Source organism: Callorhinchus milii, unplaced genomic scaffold (genome assembly GCF_018977255.1).
Source record: "Callorhinchus milii isolate IMCB2004 unplaced genomic scaffold, IMCB_Cmil_1.0 Scaffold5, whole genome shotgun sequence".
NCBI classification, from domain to species: Eukaryota; Metazoa; Chordata; class Chondrichthyes; order Chimaeriformes; family Callorhinchidae; genus Callorhinchus; species Callorhinchus milii.
The window spans coordinates 49,786,099-49,810,673 of record NW_024704746.1 but is presented as its reverse complement, the minus strand read 5'-3'; the positions used below and the strand labels follow the sequence as shown (position 1 = coordinate 49,810,673).

Below are 24,575 nucleotides of genomic sequence, written 5' to 3'. Positions count from 1 at the left end.
GGAACCAGGAGCAAGAACCAAATAGAAGGAAAGTAAATCTGTTGCACTTTCATTTACACTTCCGGCTTCCTCCCATCACACTCGTTGCTAGGAATTGCAGTTGTTGAGATCTTCTGAATGAGGCAGGACTTCACATTTCATTGCAGCCATTTATATAACATTTGCCTAATCACATCATCAAGACAACTCAAAATACTTCACAGGATACATTGCATCGTTAAGTGGATTGACTGTGTATTTTGTGGGCAAAACATGTAGTGAGTGATCAATTTTATTTGGGGATTTGTTGGCCAGGGCACAGGGAGAAACTCCCTTCTCCTTTTGAATAGTCCCACAGGATCTTTCACTCAAACAGGCAAACAAGATTTTTGCATGAGATGATTCTTTCAAAGAACCAAATCAAATTGCTTAGAATATCTTGTAATTTACCGCATCACTTATTGAAATGAACTAATGTCATTTATCATGTTTGACCCCAAGTGCTTGGCTTAGGAGGCTGCACTCTCGCCTCGGATCAGAGCTCAGTCTCGGCTGATGCTCTAATGCAGTATTGGGGAGCGCTAATTTGTCAGATGTGCCATCCTTCGGATTATGTTAAACTGAGGTCGTCAGTCTACTCTGGTGGATATTAAAGATATCCACCAGAGTGAAAAAGAAAAAGGAATTGCTCCTGCTGTCCTGGCCAACAATCTTCCAGATGAATCAACTCATGGCTGTTTTATGGCTATAAGCAAAATGGTTGCCTTACCTGCTTACACTATGCTTGAGGATTTGCTGCAAAGCATTTTGAGTCACTTCAAGTTTCTTTCTTACCTTCTGGCGTTGCTGGATGTTGCTCATGGTATCAGGCTGAAACTCCAGCTTGTCTGTTCGGCAGAACTTCCAGTATAAGAGGACAATGACGACAATGACCACAATCAGGGGCACCAGCACAGCCACGATGATCCACAGGTTCTTGTTCTCCTCTGTGGGCAAGGAGGCACCAATTCTCTCTACAGCTGCAAACAACACAAAAACCACAGTGCATGTTTTAAACTCCTAAGACAGATCCCATTATGCATCTGCTCCCTAACACAACTCTACTCCTATCACCAGCAGGACTGTAATATTGTCACATCATAACAAAGGAGCAGGAGGAACCTTTCAAGGTTATCCCACCAGTTTATTAGATCACATCTTGTGTTTCCCCATTATTCCCTTACTTCCTAAGTATCTATCCATCTCCAACCGTAAAACCTACCTCTTTGTTCGCGCTTATGGTAACCTCCCCTCTTCCCTTTGCTCAGCTTCCAAAACCTGCCACTTTGAAACGCTCCGAGAAATTTTGTTACGGGAAGGATGCAATATAAATGCAACTTGTTGTTAAAATGGAACACGTCCTCCTGAGGCAGGTCTACTATACACATGTAATTTGTTGTTGTACTAAGTTTTCACAGCTCTCTGTATGAAAAACATATTTCTTTCATATTTGTTTTTATATTGTATTATTGTTTACATCTTGTTTATATCTGTATAAAAACATTGTTTTACATTGTTTCACCCACAAAATAAAACAAGTCAATTCATTTTATAGTATGTTCTCTGAAGCACTTTGAGACATCTAGAAGACGTGATAAGGCGCTATATAAAATGCAAGAAATATAATTTTTATGTCAAATGCAAGATAATAATTATTATTATTATACTCTCATTCTAGCTCACAGGCACTGCCCCCTACGATATGTGCAGAATTCTACAGGGTGGACAAAAGAAACAAAAATCCAAGAAGAAACTCAGCTCCAATGTAACTGTTATGTCTAACTATCAGCTGGGATGCATTCATTTTACCAGGTCTAATCCAGTAGAAATATTCAATCAAAGAAATTTACAGCAAAGGCTATGTGTCCCATTGTATCTCTTCTGACTTTTTGAAATCTCAATCAATTCAGTCTCATCCACCTGCCTCTCCAACTCGCATATTCCAGCAAATTTTAACCTTTCAGGTACCATCTCAGCCCATACAGCTGGAATTGACTTACGTTGTGCCAGTGCACCTTGTATGCGGTAGCCCAAGACAATGGCGGCTCTCTGAATGTCCACCTTGTTCATGAGGTTGGCAGCATCTTCAGCACTGAGGCGTTGTCCACTCTGCTGCTCCACAAAGTAGATCAGCTCGGCTGGGTTCCCATCCCCATCAATTTTAGTCATGTTCACAACCTGCAGAGACAAGAGGGCAAGAGTATGAACTGGGAGAGCACAGGCATACAACCAGCTAAAACTGCACAGCCAGCCATTGCAGAGCATTGGCAGATTCCCCTCTACTTTACATAGAATTATATAGACTATCCAGCACCGAAACAGGCTATGCCCGTCTATACTACACATGAGTATGTATATATATATATATATACACACACACACACATACTCCTCATCCCCATTCCTTTACTCAATTCCCTTTCACTCATGTATGCATAAAGTTTCCTCTAAAATTCATTACTGCTTTTCTCTTTCTTGGCAGATCTTTTAGTCCCAATGACCTGTCCTTTACAAGCCCTGAATATCTCTACTACCATTCAAATTGTAGGTTTTAGAATGTTTGAGAGACCTGGAGTTTTTACGGTTGAGATCTTAATAGGGACGTTCAATGCTAAGAAGGTGGTGACTCACAACAAGCTGACAGGGGAGCTCCATTCTTTCACTTGGCCAAAGGGCACACACTTAAGAGATATTTAGCATCCTGGATAAGAAGAGGAAGGAAGGATTGGGTTCTCACCGATCTGCTCAGGGCAGACAGACAAAATGAAATTGTGAAATTTATGGATCATTTAGTCTGACAGAGAACAAGGCTGGTTCCGAAATTAAACCTGTTTCATATTAAAGGGCATAGAATGGACGATTCCCCTGTCCCAGTTCTGCAGAATAAGTCTGCCGTTGAGTTTCTATCAGGTCATAGAACTCTGTCACCTTAACAAGCAATGCGTCACACAGAAAGGTAATGATTCATTCATTTTTTGAAAATAATGATGTATCAGGCAAAAGCTGTAAACTCCAACAAACTATTTGTGGGACTTTGCTGTGCACAACTGGCTGCCATGTTTCGTTCACAAAATATACAGTCATTCCACTTTACAGTATATCCTGCAAAGCATGGATACAATCACCAGATCACACCCCATATAATCACCAGATCACACCTCAGACAATCAACAGATCACACCCAGACAATTACTAGATCACACCCGCCACATAACATGAAGCAGCTATGTGGTCAAGATTAATCACAAAAAAAGGTTCCAAGTGATGACCTAATACTAGTGCCTAAACTCTATAAAAGACAAGCAATATGAGACTGAGAATTGTAATGTGTGTTTCTAATATGCATTTTTCCCTGGGTAACAGTACAAAGTCACTCAGTCTGCCTGGAGACAGATCAGCATTGGCAGGGAAACTGCTCACAGATACCTCCATTGCTGCTTGTCTGAACCCATTGCCACAGAGTGCCAGCACCCAGAGATATTTTTCCCTTTACACCACCTTCAACAGCACCAACAAGCTCTGCCATGGCAACGCAGCTACCTTCAACAGCTCTAATGTCTGCCTCTGCCATTCTCCAATGTCCATGGATAAAGTTGCACCTGTAAGCTTACTTCATTTTGATACACGGCACAGATGAAGAAATCTCTCATTGATTTTCAAGTCAGAATTCAGGATTGGTAATGTTCCATTGAAATTTTGCTCAGTTACTTATTCTTGCAAAGAAAAGCAGTTCACACTGAAGAAGGCACCAACTGATCCCTCAATTAGCTGGTGCGCAAATGCAGCAACGATACACTCACACCAGCTTTGTATTTGTTTCTCCCCCTCTCGCAAAGTGATCCAATTTCACCCTGGCTCAGTTGGTGGATACTCAGCTCGGTATGTGGTGGGGGGATGAGGAGGGAGGCAGGAACGAATAAGAGACAGAGTATGAGAAACAGGGTGAAAAACAACCAGCAACAGAAAAAGAGTGAGGAAAAAGGAAAAGATAATTGGGCAAGGAGTGAGGCAGAGATATCAAGAGAGTGAGAAAAAGAGAGCTCAAGAATGAGCACTGATACACTGAAAGAGAAATATGACTAGAAATCAAGAATGAGAGAAAAAGCAAATGATTTATGAGCCAATTAAAATTTCCACACAGGAAAACAGTCACAGAATGATGAACTGTACTAAATCCACTATGTAGTTTTGAAACTACATAGTGCTGACTGTGAAAAATGGTTCACAAGGTCCATTGCTCAATGGGGAACTTTCAAAAGCACAGATTCTTCCCTTTTTTTATGCAGGAAAAAAAAGAGAAAATAATGGTTAATCAAAACACCCAAGTGACACAGAGAAAGGCTTAGCAGCAAGCCCATATCGCTGATCGATGTCGTATAATTTACTTTGTGCAATGCTGCCTGCCAACCATTTATCAGCTTCTTAAAAAACAGCGGCTCCCCAAGCTGCCGAGACCCTCAACCATTTCATCATGCTCACCGGACTCCATGGCACCTCCCAACCCAAGCCACAGACCATCCTGAGCTCTGCAGCTTCTGTCCTGCACCAGGCTCTGCAAGCCCATTAGCGCCATCCTCACTGGCTCCCCATCTCCCAACAATAACAACAAGATTTCATTTACAGAGCGCCTTTCACGTCGGGAGGACATCCCAAGGCGCTGGACAGTTGGGTCGGGACCCGAGCAGGGGGGAAATGGTCAGGGTGAGGGGAGGGAAGAGAGGGAGCGAGGAGGGGGTAGAGAGTCGGGAGGGGAGCTGAAGGCATGGTCGAAGAGAAAGGTCTTGAGACCAGCCTTGAAAGAGGAAAGGGAGGAAGCAAGGGGAAGGCACTGGGGGATGGAGTTCCAGAGCCTAGGGGCTTAGAGGCTGAAGGCCTGGCCACCGATGGTAGGGCAGTTAGGGCGGGGGATGTGGAGCAGACCAGACCCAGAGGAATGGAGGGTACGGGCAGGTAAGTAGGGGGATAGTAAGTCGGAGAGGTAGGAGGGAGCAAGGCCGTGAATGGCCTTGTAGGTGAGGATGAGGATCTTGAATTCGATCCTCTGGGGAATGGGGAGCCAGTGGAAGCGAGCGAGGGTGGGAGTGATGTGGTCCCGAAGCCTGGTGCAGGACAGTACACGAGCTGCAGAGTTCTGAATGACCTGCAGCTTGTGGAGGGAGGTGCCGGGAAGGCCGGCGAGGAGAGAGTTCCCATAATCCAGCCTTGAGGTGATAAAGGCATAGACCAGAGTTTCGGCAGCGTGAGGGGTGAGGTAGTGCCGTAGTCTGGCGATATTCCGGAGGTGATGGAAGGTGGTGCCAGTTGTGGCGCGGATATGAGGAAGAAAGGACAACTCAGAGTCGAACAGAACACCGAGGTTCCTGACTGGCTTTGAGAGGTGGAGAGTGCAGCCTTGGATGCTGATGCTGTCAGCGCCTGAGGTGCGGAGGCGCTAACGTGAGCCAATCAGGAGGGCCTCAGTTTTGCGCACGTTGAGCTGAAGAACGTTGTCTCTCGTCCAGGAATCGATGTCAGACAGGCAGATTCCATATCATTGTCCTGTCTTTCAAATCCTCCAGAGGACCTCCAAACTTCCTCTGCAACATCCTGTGACATCCTCTTGCTCCGGCTGCTCCTTCTTCCAAGTCCTGCTTTATGTCCCCTGCCCAATCTGTACTACTGTGAGTGAGTGAGCTTTCAGGCAGTTTGCACTGTCCACCTCGGCCTTCCCTCTCTGCCTTCAAAACCTGCCTATGATCGATCGATCACCTGTATATCACTGTATTTTTCATTCCAAATACTTAACATCCTACATAAAGGTATTGTGGCCAAACATTAGAGCTAATTTTCTAATGGACCAAACAGAACTACGCAGGCACAGTTTCTCAATCTACTACTCAGCCAAAGCAATCAACATGCTAGAAACTGACATCAATGTCAGCATCCTGCATAGTACAACTTCCCTTCAACAATGATGCCTACCTGGACGGTGTTATTTCCAGAGGTGCTTGCCCTCTTCCATCGTCTTGCTGGCCTAGTCACTTCGCTGAGGAGTTGGGCCAGTTTCCGCTCCATATCAGCTTGAAATGTGTTGTCCTGAATGCGGTGGTCATGCACGCCTAAAAGAACTGAGGAAGGACCATAACAAAGGTCACCGAATTTTAATAAAAAGCTGTGAGCTTACCATACTAATATAGGTCAATGAAACTAAAGCAGATTCTCATAACCAAGAAGCATCAAGCTGCTGTTCAAGGGGCTGTTACTGGACTCCACAGTGACGCCTGTATTTTATAAATAGGGCTTCTGGTTTTCGAGGTTTAAAACATGTAATTTTTTGAGTTTATTTTTAGCATTTTTTGGCTTTCTAATTTTTTCGATGGATTTCAGGGCTTTAACTTACTTTAGTCAAAAGATTTAGATTTGCCAGTGCCCCCGGAGGTGGGAGAGTCGCCCTCACACATTCACAATGCCTCCCTTCTCTCACTTACGTTTGCATAAGAACATCTAATGCCGTGATTGTGAGAGAGTGAGGGTGCCTCTCTCCCCTCCAGATGCGCAGACATGTCTGAGTTCCAGACGAGTAATAACAACATTACTTGCATTTGATATCGCATCTTTCACATCAAGAGGATGTCTCACAGCGCTTCACATAATATAGTGTAAGGTGTGGTGAAAGTATTTTGCAAGCACATGTAACAGCTAACTTGCGCGCAGCAATATCCCACAGATCACACCTTGGTTTAACCTCTATAATGAAGGACAGGCAGCAGGTCCAAAAATGAAGTACGTACCCAGCACTGCACTGCCTAAGAGTTCCAAGTCCCAATGTGGTATTTGAACCCCCAACCTTCCGACTCAGAGGTAACGTAGCCAAGGGTAGATGGTTCCAACTAACTATTATTATAATCCCAACTGACTATATTATTATAATCATAACTTTACCCCATTGCTCACTAGGAATGAGCACAATTTTTAAGCCAGACCCTCAGCGCAAGCAGTTGGTTGGTTAGTCGTGCTTTATACTCTGGAATAAGAAGCTTCTCACAACTGGGCACCTTTTTAATGTAGGGAAGCTAGGAGGAGTGGATCTATTCCCACTTAGAAAAAGCATCATTTTTAAAAAATCGAATAAAGCCACTGTATTTGTATACAGCATTTAATCATTGAATACAGCATTCAATCATTGTGTAAACAATCAACACAACTGTGAAATGATGAAGACAGCAGACAAATTTTTTTGAAGACCAATGTTACTCAGCTTTAAAGAGGGAATAGAGAAACTCAGCAATTGCTCAGTTAATTTAAAGTACTTTCCCAGTAAAACTTTATTAAGAATATGCCTAGGTCCTCTCAGTGGAATTTGCATCACTAAAGGTCGTTTTACAACTGTTGGCAGAGCAGAACGCACAATATCTTCTCCGAGATGACAATCCAAGCAATGCAACACACGCTCACCACCAGCTGAGACACCAGCCTCCTTATATTTCAGAACTACAGAAGAATTTGTTAATAGTGGGAGTGGGGGGTCAGTGGTTATCTGATGACTTCCATAATTCTATGTGAAGCTGCTGTGCAGTGAGAAGTGTTGAAATACTGGATATCAACTGCTGCACTACTCATAGGTTAACAAACTAGATCGTTGTGAGGATGCCTCAAAGCGAGTTATGGAATTTACTGCCAAGTGTAGTATATGCGTGTTTTGTTGGTGAACGCGGCAGTCAATTTGTGCCCAGTAACGTCCCACAAACAGCCATGAAGTGAGTGACCAATTTTTATATGAGGGTTTGTTGGCGTGAACACCAGGAGGAACTCCTACTCTTTTTGAAATGTGGCACGGGGATCTTTAATGTCCATGAAGCCTGAACCCAACATATACCAAGCCAAGGAGGAACGTACCTGTTCTCACCCACGATGCCTTCAACAGGTGTGATCGGTTAAGTTCAGGGTAATAGATGGCTGTGAAAATAGGAAGTAAATATCTTGATTTAATGGTTTCAAAGTAGGCGTAGCACCAACACGAAAGATAAACACTTAATTTATTTACTTCACAAATGACAGGAAATCCACCGTTTTCCAATACGTAACCGCAGCAATAAGCAGATAAAACACACTTGAGAAATTACAGTTCTCTTATAATAATAATAATAATCCTTGCATTTGATATAGCGCTTTTCACGTCGGGAGGACGTCCCAAAGCGCTTCACAGAACACACTATAAAGTGAATTGACTGTATATTTGTGGGCGAACGCGGCAGCCAATTGCGCACAGCAATGTCCCACAAACAGTCGTAGATTGAAAATGACCAATTATTTATTGTTTTTGGTTTTGGAGGGATTACTATTAGACGTGTGGAGTAAGGAAACTTGCCCAAGGTTTTGACCTGCTTTATTGTGCGTATTAACATGTGCAGCATTAAGATTCTCCTCATGAGTGGACAAGCTGCAACGGTGATCTGCATTACCACAAGCTAAGCATTAAAAAATGCCTCTGTTTACTTTGATATGGTACGAAATAGAATCCAGAGCCTCCCACCCAAGGTACTTAAGAATGTTTGCTGGATGCTGATGAATATCCCCCGGAACTCAACAACCAGATGGGTCAAAATTAGCTGTGCCCCCATTATATCAAAATGAAGCACTCCAGGATGAAGGCAGCTGTTTATATCACAATCACACTCTTAGAGCAGCCCAGCAGCTGCGAAGTCGGGTCCCAAAGTTCATTTTTTTTTTACAGATATAGGTTCAGCATTAAGCTTGGCACATTGCTTCAAACAGAAAGCAATCCCACAAGACCGCATCTACCACCTGCAAGTGACAGACTGCAGAAATAGCAGTTGTGATCAGAGCAGTTGCTGAGGGGCAAAGCTTAAGTGATGACAGTTCCACCATGAACAAGCTGTATCAAGGAGCTATTGGATCAAGGACTTGCCCTCTCTGATTCGCTCCACACACTTACACACTGGAGAGTATGGAGGCAGTGCAGAGGTATGCGAGTGAAACAACTGCCCATGTCCTTATGGGATCTAGAAACATAAATGTGCCATTCCCAGTGACAGAGTGGGCAACTGCAGAGCATCCAAGAGCTGGATGCATTCGCTACCACAGTCCATCACACCCTCGTCTTACAGTATAGTAATAGATTATTTCCACCTGCCAGGAAGTCTATTAGAAGAGCACAAATGTAATCCCAAAAGCAATTAATGTGGAGATGTGGAAATAATTTCTCGACCAAGAGGGTGACTGGAATATAGAATGCTTTGTTGTCATTTGTTGTTTAAGCAGAATCTGGCACATCTTTTAAAAGAGCAGATCAATGGTTTAAGAGCAGTATTAATTCGGTACGGAAAAGCGAGTCAGAGTGTGGAATTTCATAAGATGACTCAAGTGAAGAAAAACACTGGAGGAGATTTTATGGGCCAGATTCTGTGCTAACACTGATTCTACCTTTGTGGAGTCCTGTAGCTCAGTGGTTAGAGCACTCGCTTTGCAAGTGAGAGACCTGAGTTCAATCCCAGGCAGGGCGAAACCTTGGGCAAGTTTCCTTACTCCACACACCTAATAATAATCCCTCCAAAAAAAACAAATACAATAATAAATTGGTCATTTTCAATCCATGATTGTTTGTGGCACATTGCTGTGCGCAATTGGCTGCCGCGTTCGCCCACAAATATACAGTCAATTCACTTTACAGTATGTTCTGTGAAGCGCTTTGGGACGTCTAGAAGACGTGAAAAGCGCTATATCAAATGCAAGGATTATTATTATTATTATCTGTCACCTCATAGAGCTGTTTTCAGTGAAGGAACTATCTCTGCTGCTTTCTAAGTGTATCAATGAACATTGCACTTTCAGGAAGTACCTCCGCTTAAAATGCATAATTGCACATATCAGCAGCAAGGAGAAAATGAACCTCATCCAATCGTTTCCTTCAGATTTTGAGCAGAAGAGCAAAAAAAAAGTTACAGCTTCATTTTTCCGATACATTTTTCGGAAAAGGTCAAATGAAACTTACGCTCTGCCGACTTCAGAACTGGAAATCCCAGATAGAAGCTGAACTCTACCAGACTCAGAATCCTCAGGAGGTCACTGACATCCGAGCCATTCAGGAATCCATGCTCGCCGCTCACTGCAAAGGTCACATTGACAGGTCCCTGCCGGAGCCCTCCAGCACGCTTGACTGTGTAGGTCACGTTTATCACCTGAGTGCGACATTAAATCAATACATTCACTGGAGATCAAAGGAAGGAGCATCTCGCTGATGCTGTGAAAACTAATGTAACGTTATGTGGATCTCAGTACTACTGAGGTACAATTAGCTTTTACATAGCTTGATTTCTTTAGACTAACAATATTCCAAACCCTTGACCTTATTGAAATAGCTGAACAAATCCAGAGACTTCAGTGTGCAGCAGACTACCCTGTATAGATCCCAGCTCTCATCCAGCTTTAATTAAAGTTGGCTTCAGACAATCTACTTCAAACTGCTGCCGTTACCCTTTATATTCGGTGTCTAATAGTTGATGAATAGGAAGGAACATGAGAGGTGTGTGCGCAACAGAAAACACAAATGAACATCACTTCTACTCCATTGGAAATGTATGTGTATATGACCCACAATTTTAGACACTTGACCAGCACATCACAAGAATGATCGTGCAGAGTGATGGTTGTATAAAACGAACACTGGACCATTTGGTGAAGCCCCATAACCTATAAGCACAAGTCAGTGATGGCCTGAAAATTCTGTTGGAATCATCCGTCCTCCTCTTCGGGTCATGTGTAAGTTAACATCTGTGCTGTTATTTCTATCATTTGATTAAGAACAAGGTACATTAGAGATGGGGCCGATAAATTTAAATCAGCACACTCTACAACTTTACTGAACACTGAGAACTGACCTCTGTATATATTCCAGCATAGTAAAGATAAGGGCAATCTTCATGGCATCCACAGGAAGAAGAAATTGTTCAGAAACATTATGTGAAGAATGCAGAACAAATACATACCCAAATGAAACAGGGAAAAATTTAACACACATCTTCCAAAATAGATCATGGAAATAATAGAGAAAAGAGATTTGTGAAGCATTGATGGAGATCTTGAGAAGTCAATCCACACTAGTAAGATTTTTCATTCAGAGGGATAATTTGATGTGGAATGCCCTTCCAATTAAGGTAGTCATGCCATTGTGAGTTTCAAGATTAAAAAGGGGAGAAAAAAAGGGATAGAGGCTTGAAGGGTTATGGGGATAAAACATTGCATTGAGACTGAATGAACACCTTGCTCTGAGAGCCATACAGAATGGATGGGCCAAATCACCTCCTGTGTGCTTTAAATTTCTAGGATTCCATGAACAAGAGTGGAACAAGCAAGTTCCCATATTCAAGAAAGTACCAAAATACAGACCCAATACCCTAACCTCCAAAGGTATTGAGTCAATTTGAAGAACTGGAAAATTAATTGTTAAAGTAACCTAATCAATGAAAGCCATGCCTTCAGAAGATTTATTTCATCTGACCAACCTCAGACTACTATCAGAAGGTGACATCCCAATATAATTGAAAGCAATATAACACAGCACACCTGAATTTCAAAGACATTTTGACAATGTATCACCTGACAGATTCCTTTACAAACTGATGACACAGGGTATCGAGGGTAACATACGGATATGGATCAGTAACTGCTAAAGCTAAAGGGAGTTCAGCTGAAATGAGAAATCAACAGATCATTCAGGGCTCTCTGCTGGGAGAATGCTCCAAGCCATAGTTCCTCTATCAAGTCCCAGAACACATTGTTTCCTTCCTTTGCCAATCTGTCTTCTGTCCTACTCTGCATTAACACAGCCCTGGCCAAAGTCGCAAATGGCATCCTCTGTCTGCAACCATGACACGCTCTGCTTCCTTATCTTTTTACATCTCTCCGCAGCGCCCATCCTCTGTCTCTGCATAATACACTTCTGTGGCTCTGTACTTTTCTGGTTCTATTCCTACCTGTCTTCACCATGTCTCTGCTCACGGCCCTTATATGGTCATTTGTGGTGTTCCTCAAGGCTCTATTCTTGGTCCTCTCCTTTTTGTCTTCATGCCTTTCCCCCCCCACCTCCCCCCATGTATCTTGCAGGCACAGAGTTCACTTGCAAGGAGTTCACTTCCACATTTACCTGAAATAAATCCAACTCTACCTTTCTGGTTCCAGAAGGTAATGGGCTAGCAGGAAGGATTGTGGAGTCCTGGAGACTAGATTAATTTACCATCAAGTCCAATGCTGTTGGGTTGATATTATGGAAGGATAAGATCCGATGTTTTTAAGCACCTTCATCTAAATTTCTTATGATCTTGTGTCGAATGTACTTTGATGCATCAATCCCCTGTTCTTTGATATATACGGTCAAAATGCTGGAATAACACAGACCTGCTTTTACATTGTTTATATTTGAACCCTCAGAATCTTATGCACAATTGTTCTCATCATCAGAGAGTGCAAAAGACAGACTCTGTTATGTGATAAAAGCTTGATTGCTATTTCCTTTAGTTAGACGTTTGGTTTTCCGAAATAATTTGTCACGTACAAAATCAAACTCCGACTTCTCCATTCATTGAACTTGAGCAGCAAATGGAGACAAGTTTAGGTAAAATGTGCTCCATCAGCCATGGACACAATTTTTATATCCAAACAACAACCATTCTCAAATACAGATCATTGCAGACTTGGATCGGAGGGGGGAAGAGAAAGGATGGGTAGCTCTTCCTGGTTTGCTACTGTGATTATAAAAGGAAATATCCCAGGCATGTAGATTTCGCAGCTTGGTTTTTCATTATCTCAGAATAATTCTTGTGTTTAAAATAGTGTCAACAGTTCCAAACATTTCAAACTACTTCACAAGTCATTGTCAGGTGCAGTAACTGTATTCATCGAAGCCACCAATTTGTGCACATCAAGGACCCAGAAGTGAATGGTGAATTTATCTGGAAAACTGTTAGCCATGACAGTGGAGGAAACTCACTTCTCTTCATAAACACTTCCATGGACCTTAAACTTCCATCCAAAGTATTGGTAGAGAGCCAAGTTTAACTAGTCATCTGAAGGACAGCTTTTGAAGTTCCTTTAACTTCAAATTCTAGAGGTACATCAGAAGTTCTACGTGCGGGCAATCAAGTAAGCGAAGTATCTTGATATTCCATCTGCTGGAACCAAGATGTTTAGCAATACTGTCTTTCATCAGCTGAAGAAAGTCGTCCTCTTCAAGTCTATCCACCATTTGCTTGGATTCAAATTCAGTCACACCACTTCACAATAAATCTTGTGAAACTCTTTGAGAAGCCTCAATGATCTGGTAAGGAACGTTGTCAAATGCAAGTATTATTCTTATTCTTATTTTCAACTCAAAAACTCATCCTCTGCTGATAATTCATCCTCCTATGTTCCTGGATACAATGCTATTGGTTATGTTATACTTGTATCACAATGAGTTCCTATATTTCATTGTGAGGGGAGCTCAGGTCAGATGGGGAAGAAGAGAAGAGAGAAATTTGGAAGGTTTTGAGTGGTGTGACTCATATCTGTGCTATTCCTCAGGGAAGTCAAAATTCACAATGAATTTAAATAGTTAACGCCATCCTTGTGAGTCATAAAATGAAGATTGAGTGATTAACTCTACTTGGCTCACCAAGCCCTGTTCTATAACAAAGCTGTCCTGGGGGGGGAAAAGACTACACATAGACTCTCTGATAAACAAGAACAGATTCAAGAATATTGACATTACCTCCAGGTGGCCTTCATGCAACACCCCAGGGTAAGATGGGAACAAGCTACAACGCTTTCCCTACATTGTGGGTGATTGGCTACAAGATAACGTTGCTCTGCAAGTCAGCAACTTGTCCATCTATGAAATCTCTCGCTCACCTGGAAATCCAGTTTTAAAGCATTTGAGTGAGTAATTCCTCTTCATGCTCGAAAGCTTACAGACAGAGAGCACGGCTATCTACTCTAATCACTGGCAGCAGCTGACCCACACATCTGAAGATAACAGAAGTGCAATAAATCATGTCACATTCAAATTGCTGGACATTAAAAATAGGGCTAGTTTCTTTGAAAAATGGCAGAGGAATTCTTAGCAGGATAATGTTACCTAAATTACATACAAATCACCATTCAAGATGCTCACTTTACAGTCAGCCTATTTGTCTGACTGTAAAGTGAGCATCTTGATGCCATAATGATTATACTAATCCTTGCATTTGATATAGGGCTTTAACACGTAGTCAAAGCACTTCACAGGATGTACTGTAAAGTGGTTTGACTGTATATTTTGAGGTCAGCATCCAGTTGCACACAGCAATATCCAACAAAGAGCCATGAAGTGTCAAAAGCTCATCCCCTGCTGATAATTCATCCTTCTATGTTACTGGACACAATGCTATTGGTTATGTCATACTTGCAGCACAATGAGTTCCTATATTTCATTGTGAGGGGAGCTCAGGTCAGGTGGGGAGGAGAAGAGAGAAATCTGGAATGTTTTGAGTGGTGTGACTCATATCTGTGATATTCCTCAGGGAAGTCAAAATTCACAGCGAATTTAAATAATTCTATTTGATGTTCTATTGGACCGCGCAACAAGCTCCCTTCTCTCTTTGAATAATGCCATGGGATCTTTAACCTCCATCTAAACAGGAAGGTGGGATGAGGAGGGAAAAAGATAACCGAAAAACAATTAGGTGTTGATGTACCTTGAAAGAGGGCAAGGATAGGAGATGGAGGGACTCCAGGATTGGAGCTCCAGGGAGTGGGGGCAAAATGGCACTGGTGAGGCAGATGGGTTGGAAGGACATGAAGCAAGCTGGTGTTTGCTGGGCAAGGGGAATGTCTGATCGGGAGGTTGTAGAAGTAGGGTGGGGATGGGAGGTGTTTGGCGAGGGGGGATGGTGGGGTGGGGGATGAAGGATGTAGATGAGTTTTTCCACTGGGGAAAGAGGGAGCTTTCTGTGACAAAACTGCACGGCTCTCACTCAGTGTCTGTTCTCGGTCCTGCTGTGACAGCCAAGGGAGTCTCTGAATGTTTGTCCAGAGAGTGAACCACAAAGCACTGCCATCACTTCTCCTCTCTCTCTCACACTCTTCGCTGGGGGAAGGAGCGATGGACCAGAAGTTGGAAGTTGTCTTGGGCCGGATGAAATCATCCGCCAGGTCAGATGCGGCCCTGAGCCGCCTGATGGATCACTCTGACTTAGACAGCGGCTTCTGACCTGCGGACCACAAGGAGTCAAGAAACGACCTCCTGAACATTGGCACCAGTCTAGCAAGTCCGTGTTCGATTGGTAGTGCGTTTTCAGTTTTTTCTTGCTTGAATATTTCTTCAAAATGCGATAAACCAAGAAATATTCAATCAGGAAATTGTACTTTGTTGGCCGATCATAAAGCTTGGCCACCATTGGGTTAGACTATGTTATTTCAAGACCCGACATTGGCTTGAACCCACAAGCAAGTTATTTTGTTTATTATTAATATTTTATTTTTATATTGATTTTGTTTTATTTCTTTTATTATAATTTTATTATTTGATATTATTTTATTTATTGTTATGTTATTTATTTTATTGGCCAACTAAAGATATTCTGAGAATTGATTTTATTTGTTGCACTGTGAGTGGGTGAAGTGTCAAGCCCAACCCAGTCCTACCTGAACAGTGATGTTTCCCAGCTCTTCCCTTCTTCGAAGCACTTCTGCAATAGCCATTTTCATGCCTCTCTCAATCCTCTGCGTAAAGTTACAAAATCTCACGTCGACGTAACGAGGGACAAACTGCAGTACTGGAGAGAGGAAGAGAGGAGATTGGGCACATCTTCTGCGTGCAAATTGGCTTCCGTGTTTCACCCGCAAAATATACAAAATATACAAAATTCACTTTGCAGTATATTCTGTGAAGTGCTTTGAGACATCTCAACCACGTGATAAGGCACTGTATCAAATGCAAGAATTATTATTATTATCTGAGGCAAGTGATGAATGGGCTCAGCTGACAATATCCAAGGTTTAAACCATGGCCAAACGTGAATGATAAATAGAAACAAAACAATCACCAAGTTGGCTGGATAACACACTCAGGGCTAAGTAAATATTTAACATATTACAAGGATGCAAGTGACATTGACTAATAATTTCTGTAGATTTTCCAACTTATTAAAGCAGAATTGATGCGTATATATAAAAGGGAGATTGGCATCAAAAGAGGTTTGAAGAACCATACTACCCAATATGGTTAGTATGGACAACTAAAAAATGATTACACACACATTCTCGTTACGTTATCCTGGCACTCACACACACCACACTGCAGTCACCCTGGCACATACACACATCAGTCACCCTGGCACACACACATACACCACACTGCAGTCACCCTGGCACACACATACACTACATTGCACACCACTACAGTTATCCTGACACACACACACAACACACTGCAGTTACCTGGACACACACAGATACACCACACTGCAGTCACCCCGGCACACACACCACGCTGCAGTTACCTTAGCACACACACACACCACACTGCAGTTACCTTGGCACACATACACACATACACCACACTGCAGTCACACTGGCACACACACCACGCTGCAGTTATCTTAGCACACACACACACACACCACAATACAGTTACCTTGGCACACATATACATATACACAATACAGTTACCCTGGAACACATACAAAACATTGCAATTGCCCTAGCACACATAGACTGCAGTTACCCTGGCACATACACACACACACACCACACTGCAGTCGCCCTGGCACACACATACAAATACTCCATCCTGCAGTGACCCTGCGCTCGCACACACCACAATGCACAATCCTTACCAACGTGAACCTGGGCCCTGTGATCTGGTACGAGTGAAGCTGGTCTCAGAGATAGAATGAGTGGAGTCTTGTCACGGACGGGGGCAGTGATAGCCAGAGACTGGAGTACAGCCGGTGCAGAAAAGACAATGGAGCCTGATGTCACCATGAATGTCAGCTCTTGACCAGCTTTCTGAACCTGAAATTAGGCAGATTAGATAAACACGGTTAAGATTGGTGTCAGAGTCAATGGCTACACTTAATAAAGCAGCACATCAAAATTAATATAACAGGTTTGTTAGTACTGACTACAACCACTTAAAATCACAGCACATCGCAGCTTATACGACTTGACTAGGTAAGCACAAACATCTTCCTTCACTATCTAAGTAGATCTTGCAGATAAGAATACACACTAAAAGGCACAGAAAGAGCAGCCCTGCACAACTGCCAGGAGGGAACAAGTAAGAATGTAGCTGAGTGAAAGAATATAATGAAAAGTGCACAACAACAATAAAATGGCAGCACGGAGCCCCAAAGCACCATGGTCTTGCATACCACCAGCTCCAGACACTTCTCAGCCTCGATGATAGTCAGGAAAGAAGTGAGACTGAAACCAAGTGAGCCAGACAGATAAAGATAAAACAGATATGCAGATAATGAATAACAGAGAGATCAAGAGAAAGAGAGAAAGAAAGACAGAAAGAGAAGAACCAGATTGACACCAATCTTTTTTTGCGTGAGTACTGCACAGATATGGCTAAGTGTGCTTGGCTTTCAAATTACTGTTTACATCAAAATGCTGGACAAACCTTCCTTCCCACTAAAAACCACAACTTTAGCCAATCTCAAAAAATCATTTCTCTCCCCTCCCCCTCACACACCCAGCTCCAGTTAGATTTCCAGTTCTGGTTATACCTGCAGTTCTACCGAGTGCTGGAACTGATGACTCAAGACTTTTTTAATGAATGCGACCACGTTCTTGAGCTCTGCTGTCTTATTGGAGAGTACTATACATAAGAAACAACATGTTATTTGCAGCCTGCAGATAGGACAGTCAATCTGGAGATCATGGATTTAGACTTACAACATTGGCACTTGGAAAGAATATGTAAACCCACAACAGCAGTGATCATAACAGCATCCATAAATAGAAACAGAAGGTTGTAACAGAGCACAAAGAATTGAGGTGAGAGGTGAGGTTTGATCACTTATCTAACCTCAGTCTCTCAAAGGACTTCTGATTGAAATAATTCTAGTTATACAGTTTGCTGAGCATGCACAGAATCATATTTCAAAGTTACAGCAAATAATGATGATCTTTATGAGACTGTTTTCATGAAATTGTTAGACAAAAACTTTAACAGGACCTTTGCCCGACAATAAACTGAAGCCCCGCCAGGTGGACATTTAAGATCCCTTGACACTCTTCGAAACGAGAAGAGAATTTTTCATTAGTCTTTCTGCAAAAGTTTCAGCAAGGATACAGATAAAAATAAAAGCCTTCACAGGGACACGAATATACTCAGTATATTTGGAATAAAATTGAATTTGCCTAGAAAGATCGCTCTAACCATGCAAATCTGAATACACTGCAGTATCATTTTGGAGTTGATCCTTTTTATTTTGTGCACATTTCTTCCCAGATTTAAACCCAATAAATATACAGGTGTCAGTCTAACTCAGCAGGATCAGAAGGTTGTCATTTCAAGCCCTACTTCAGGACTAGGAACTCACAGCTTGGGATGACACTCCAAAGCAGCACTTGAGGAGTGTTGCATTGTCAGACATGTTATCCTTCTGATGACGCATTAAACCAAGCTCTCAACAGATGGACATTTAAGATCCCTTGATACTCTTAGAAAAAAGGGAGTTCCTCCTTGGTCTTTCATTTTATGGCTGTTTGTCGGTATTTTCTGCGTGCAATTGGCAGCTAGTATTTGCCTACAAATAAAGATTCACTACAGTTCTAAAGCACTGTCAAGCACTGAGAAGTTGACACCATAGGTGCGATATCAGAGGAAATGACCAGATGCATTAAAAAATGCAGAGTTGGCATGGGGAGAAGAGCCGGGCTCAACTTAGCCAATAATCCTCCAGATAAAATCAGTCATTCACTTTGTTGCGCACAAACTCGCTGCCGCATTCGCCTACAAAACAGTCATAGTGAATCTTGTGAAGTGCTTTGAGATGTCAAGACAACATGATGGTGTGTTAAATTAAAGGATTATTAAGAGTCAAACCCAAAAACTGTAAGTAAAATAGCTTACCTACTGTTACCAAGTATGAATTAGGGTCACTAACATCACACAGAAACGTCTGTACGGTTGTTGGAGCCACAGTTGTTCTTGTGGTAGTGGTGGTGGGGGCAGCAACAGTTTTTGAAGCCATGGTACTGGACGTGGCAGAGTTTGTAACAGTGAGAGCTGTTGTAGCATGATCAACAAGTGGGGTTGTGATGGTGTTGGTGGGAACAGCAGAGAACATGACAGATGAGGAAGTTGGGCTCGGCAGAAAGGAAGCGGCTCTTGAAACGGAATCAGTCAGTGATGAGGAAATGGATAAATGCAGAGTTGACATGGGGGAAAGAGAAGAAGAAATGATAGGGAGACGTGATGATGATGTGAATGTAATATCTGTGGTCAGGTTAACGGTGAAGGGTATAGAAGTGGTACCAAATGTGGTTAAACCTGGCAAAGCAAATGGCAAAGTTGTAGCTTTGCCTTCATTCATTGCACTGCTGCTGTCCACAACACTGGGTTCGGAAATTAGCACCACTGTTGGTTTTATAGTTTCAGAAGAAGGCACTGCCTCAGAGGAAGAGATACCTCCGAAGCTACTGGAACTCTCAGGAACAACTTCTGCAGTCAGTGTTGAGTAATCTGTAAACATATCAGTTACTCCTAAAGTTTTGCCTTCCAGTTCAACAAGCATGGTCGATTTGAGGCTTGTTAAAATGTCATCTTCTGATTCTCTGAAAGTGACAGTATCAGCCACAGATAAAGTTTCAGAATTCGGTCCAAAAGAGGTTGTGTTTTGTGCAGATAGGATACTAAACTGCTGTGGTGCAAAAGGATAAACCGTTTGTGATATCAAGACACTAAATGATGAGACTGAACTTATAGGCGAGAAGGTAACAAGTTCACTTGGAGGCACACTGATTGATTCTGCTGGCAGTAAGCCAGGAATTGCTGTAGTTGCTGTCACATGCACCATTTGATCTTGAATCGTTGGTTGCAGAAACACACTTGATGCAACAAATTCCAAATCCCTTGTAATTGCAGGCGTAGAACCCAGAATTTTACGGTCATGCAGCGAAGGACTCGCCATTGAATAACTCACGGATGATAAATCCGGCAACTCGTTTGCAGATGGGTGTATAAAATCCTCACTACTCCTGCTATAGCTATGTGAGGTAGTCACAGATGGCATAGGCAAAGATATGAATGGTGTAGAGACTGAAGCAACATACCTCGTAGGAAAATCTGAGTCATAAACTTCAGAAACCGAGAGTTCGGGGTCAAATAAATCAACAACCAAACTGGATGCTAAAGCAAACTGGTCCGTCTCCAATGCGGAAATGGTCTTGGTCCCCAGGTAATCACCAGATCCAAAATCATCTCCAGACAACTCTGTGGGAATAGGGGCTGATGGGTAGAGCACAGTTTCAGTTGTAGAGAGGGTAAGGAGGTCAGGAGAAGACAGCTGCTCATTGAACTTAGTCTGTTCCTCCTCACGGCTCAGTTTCACTGAAGGATTTATAGCACCAGTCACTGAAGCAGCAGAGTTAGGCGAAGAAAGTGCTGGAGATAAAGTAATACTGGTCGATGGCATTCTTATTCTAGGTAACTTGGATGTTGAGCTCATTTGCAATACTACACCTGGAATAGCGAGGCTCGAAGTTTCAACAAACTCTAGCAATCTTGTTGTGGCTTCATAATCCCTGCCATGATCCAGAAACGGAATGTCTTCTGCTATTGCAAACATCGCATCTGACCCACTAAAAGTCTCAGTATAATCTGGAGAGATGCTCTTCACACTCACTTGGTCAGTTAAAACACTCTGGCCATCACTCAGCAAAGAACGTTTAACAAACTTCTGTGTCACTTGTGTGCCAGAGGTTCGTATTGCGCTGGCAGTAGTTTGCAGTGAGACATGGTGACTGGAATCAGTTGAAAGTAAAGGAAGCAATGGTCCAAGGGGTTGTTTGCTTGATGCAAGAAAGTTCTGCTCACTGACAGTTGTCAAGGATGCTGGAGGAACCAGAAAGGAATTGTGCAGCAAACCTGAGCTGTGTTGAGCTGATGGCTGCGTACTGGTTCCATTCAGCGCAGACTCTGACAATAATGGAATTATCGATGCAGTCAATCCATGTGCAGTCAATGTGAGTTGTTTCTGCCTCTCCGTTCCAGTGGATTGTAAAGATTGTAGTGGTTCCAACAAAACGATGGCCGCCAGTTGCATATTACTACCTGAAGGTGATGTGTGACCTGATGGCACAACCTCCGTTAACAAACTGAAATCTTTCAATTGTCCAGTGGCTGTTTGTGAAAGTGTTTCTTCCAAATGCAACTCCGTTTGAACAGACGTGCTACTCACTAAGGTTCTACTTTCATGTTCTCTTAAGGCTACAGAAGCTGTCTCACTTAGTCCTGGGCTGATAGATGACAATAACTGAAGCTGTGTCGAACTCTTTTCTGCAAGACAAAAGNAAAAAGTATCAAAATCCATGAAAATCATCACAGTAGACCCAAAAATGGCATTTCATTAGTGTTGGACCACTTTCTGCTACATTTATTGAAGAAACAAAGTGAACAGATACTTGTACAAAACAAAATTATATTTGTATAGCGCCTTTCATTCAGGGATGTCCCAAGGTACGAGACAGTCAGAGAGTTGGACCTGAACTGAGGGTCAGGATCGGAGATGGCACGGAGGTTATGAGGGTGGCCGAAGGCTCGGTCAAAGAGGAGGGTTTCGAGAACATCCTTGAAGGAGACAGCGGAGGGAGAGAGGTGAAGGGAATGTGGGAGAAGAAAGGCTGAAGCCCTGACCGCCAATGGTGGGGCGGGCCGGCCTGCTGAGTGGAGGGAGCGGATAGGTTGATATAGGGTCGGCAGGTCGTAGAGGTAGGGAGGAGCAAGGCCATGGAGGGCTTTGAAGGCGAAGACAAGGATTTTGAATCTGTCCTCTGGGGAATGGGGAGTCTGTGGAGCTGGGCAAGGGTGGGAGTGATGGGGTCATGGTGCCTGGTGCGGGAGAGGACACAAGCTGTAGAGTTATGGATGATCCCCAACTTGTGGAAGGAAGAGTTGGGAAAATCAACAGGAAGGGAGTTGGCGTAGTCAAGCCTAGATGCGATGAATGCGTGGATGAGGGTTTTGGTAGCCTGAGCAGTGAGGCAGTGGCGGAGCCAGGCGATGTTGCAAAGATGGGAGAAGGTAGAGCGAGTCATGGCATGGATGTGGGGCAGAAAGGACAGTTGAGGGTCAAACATGATGCCAAGGTTCCGGACTGGCTTAATAAGGTGGGGTGTCCATTCTTGGATGGTGATTCTGTCAGTACCTGAGGTGCGGAGATACTGATGGGAGGCAATCAGGAGAGCCTCGGTTTTGTTGACGTTCAACTGTAGAAAGTTAGCTCTCATCCAGGACTTGATATCTGACAGACTTTCTGTCAGGACAGCAGTGGTCCTGGAGTTGAGGGTGGAGGCAGAGAGGTAGAGTTAGGTGTCACCCGCATATATGTGGAAGTTCACCCCATATCTGCGGATAATGTCACCAAGAAGGAGCATGTAGCTCTGACTGCAGTTGTTCAAGTTCAACTGCGGCTCTCTTTGCACAGAGTTGCTACTCACTAAGACTCCAGTTTCACTTTCCCTCTTACTTAGTCCGCTTGGTTCTCTCATGCCCTAAAAAATAATGCCCTAAGCTGGTTCTTCTGCAAGAAAAAGGAAAAAAGCATCTTAACACACATGCCGCTAATTCTCAACCTTATTCTCAACATATCTGAGGTCAATTGGCATGTTTAGTACATGTTGGTGTATGATTATTGTCCAGCAATACTACTTTTCACTGCCTTTATAAATGAAATATAAATAATGTAGGATAACATCTCAGAGTACTTCAAAGGGACATGGTTGGACGTCCATGGAAGCAGGAGGAGGGAAAGGGGAGGTTACTGTAATAATAAGAATAATAAATGATCAATTAGGTTTTTTTATAATTGAAAAGCCATGTATGTAAAACAATAACCCTTCCAGCAATAACAAAGTACAGTGTTGTGCATCCAGGAGGGTGTTACTTTTTGCGTTCAAGTGTGAATGACTTTAGGTGAAGATGTTCTATGTCACTATCATAAAGACAAAGGCCATGTTGTTTCACAAATTGAATCAACGCTTTCTCCGAAACACTTAGATCAAAGAGGTTTTGCTGGTGAGGGGAGACGGCCAAAACGGTTCATCTCAAGAGGCCCTTGAGAGGGAGAACAGCAAGTCTGAAGCAAAACAACATTGAGAGAGAGAGAAGACACCGGACCCGATTATTTTTGTGAAGAAAAGGTATTGTTTTGCAAAGCAAATTATAGATAAAAATTTCCATTTTTCTATTATTCTCAATTCTTTTATCAAGTACTTTTAAAGTCTGTGTGTACATTTTTTTATCTAAACATATGATAGTCATATACACATACCCACTACACACACACTTGTACATACATACTAACCCAAATGCCAGCAATTTTCATTTTGGCTTCGGAGGAGGGAAAATTTGACTCAAGCTAGCTCAGAACGTAGACACAGGCTGCTGGGCATTTCATTGTTATGGCTCAGTGATTTTGCTGAATTAGTGAAAACCTCTTTTAAAATCAATTAAGGCAAAGCCTAGCTATCCTTCCACAGGAACACAACAATGCGGAGATTAGTTGATGCTATCTTACCATCAGAACTCATCAGTTATTTTCCAGCAGCACGCATTTCTCTCCCTCTCTCTCGCAGAAGGAAACCATCCATCATTAATCATACTAAACCATTTTAATCACAAACATATTGTCTGGCCATAGGGATGATAAAAGCGACACACAACACACATCACAGAAAAACAGCTATTTTTATAGCAACCCACAGTATCCAATGCAGGAAGTGTTGTGCACGTAAGGGTCACATATTAGGATTTATTGAAAATTTCTAGATATTTTGATTTCTTGTACATATTGCATCAGAGCACAAGCAACGTACATTATTATAGTTGGTCAAAGTGCTAATTTGCAATTTATACCAACTCAGTTCCCCAGACAATGCGTTTCCGGTGAGGTGGACTTACTCTTATTACAACAAACAATATAACCTTGTGCTAAATTCTCTGCCTCAACGAGGGATGTTCAAGTCCAGTTATTTGCCCTTATAGACCATCCAGGCCAGGTCTGATTTGTTCCACACTCAATATTTTAAGCTGGGGAAGAGAACATTTAGTTCAACATAGAATGTTGCTCTGTTATCCTGTAGCTCAGTAGTTAAGCACTCGCTTTGCAAGTGAGACACCCGAGTTCAATTCCAGGCAGGGCGAAACCTTGGGCAACTTTCCTTACGCCACACGCCTAATAATAATCCCTCCAAAAACAAAAACAATAATAAATTGGTGATTTTCAATCTACGACTGTTTGTGGGACATTGCTGTGCGCAATTGGCTGCAGCGTTCGCCCACAAATATACAGTGAATTCACTTTACAGTAT

The 24,575-nt window shown here is 42.7% G+C and overlaps 1 protein-coding gene across 1 annotated transcript in view; it reads right to left on the bottom strand.

The window, feature by feature from the left end:
* The window catches only part of si:ch211-1e14.1 (UPF0606 protein KIAA1549), a 56,623-nt gene that overhangs the window by 24,309 nt on the left and 7,739 nt on the right, over positions 1-24,575 (bottom strand). Inside the window, exons 3-13 of the mRNA XM_007910374.2 lie at positions 22,733-22,786; positions 21,493-21,543; positions 19,117-21,008; positions 17,765-17,856; positions 16,868-17,045; positions 15,675-15,805; positions 10,009-10,195; positions 7,893-7,952; positions 5,979-6,124; positions 2,019-2,196; positions 814-998 (exon numbers count right to left, since the gene is read on the bottom strand). Coding sequence (XP_007908565.2) covers positions 814-998; positions 2,019-2,196; positions 5,979-6,124; positions 7,893-7,952; positions 10,009-10,195; positions 15,675-15,805; positions 16,868-17,045; positions 17,765-17,856; positions 19,117-21,008; positions 21,493-21,543; positions 22,733-22,786 — 3,154 coding nt within the window. The remainder of the gene's footprint in view (positions 1-813; positions 999-2,018; positions 2,197-5,978; positions 6,125-7,892; positions 7,953-10,008; positions 10,196-15,674; positions 15,806-16,867; positions 17,046-17,764; positions 17,857-19,116; positions 21,009-21,492; positions 21,544-22,732; positions 22,787-24,575) is intronic.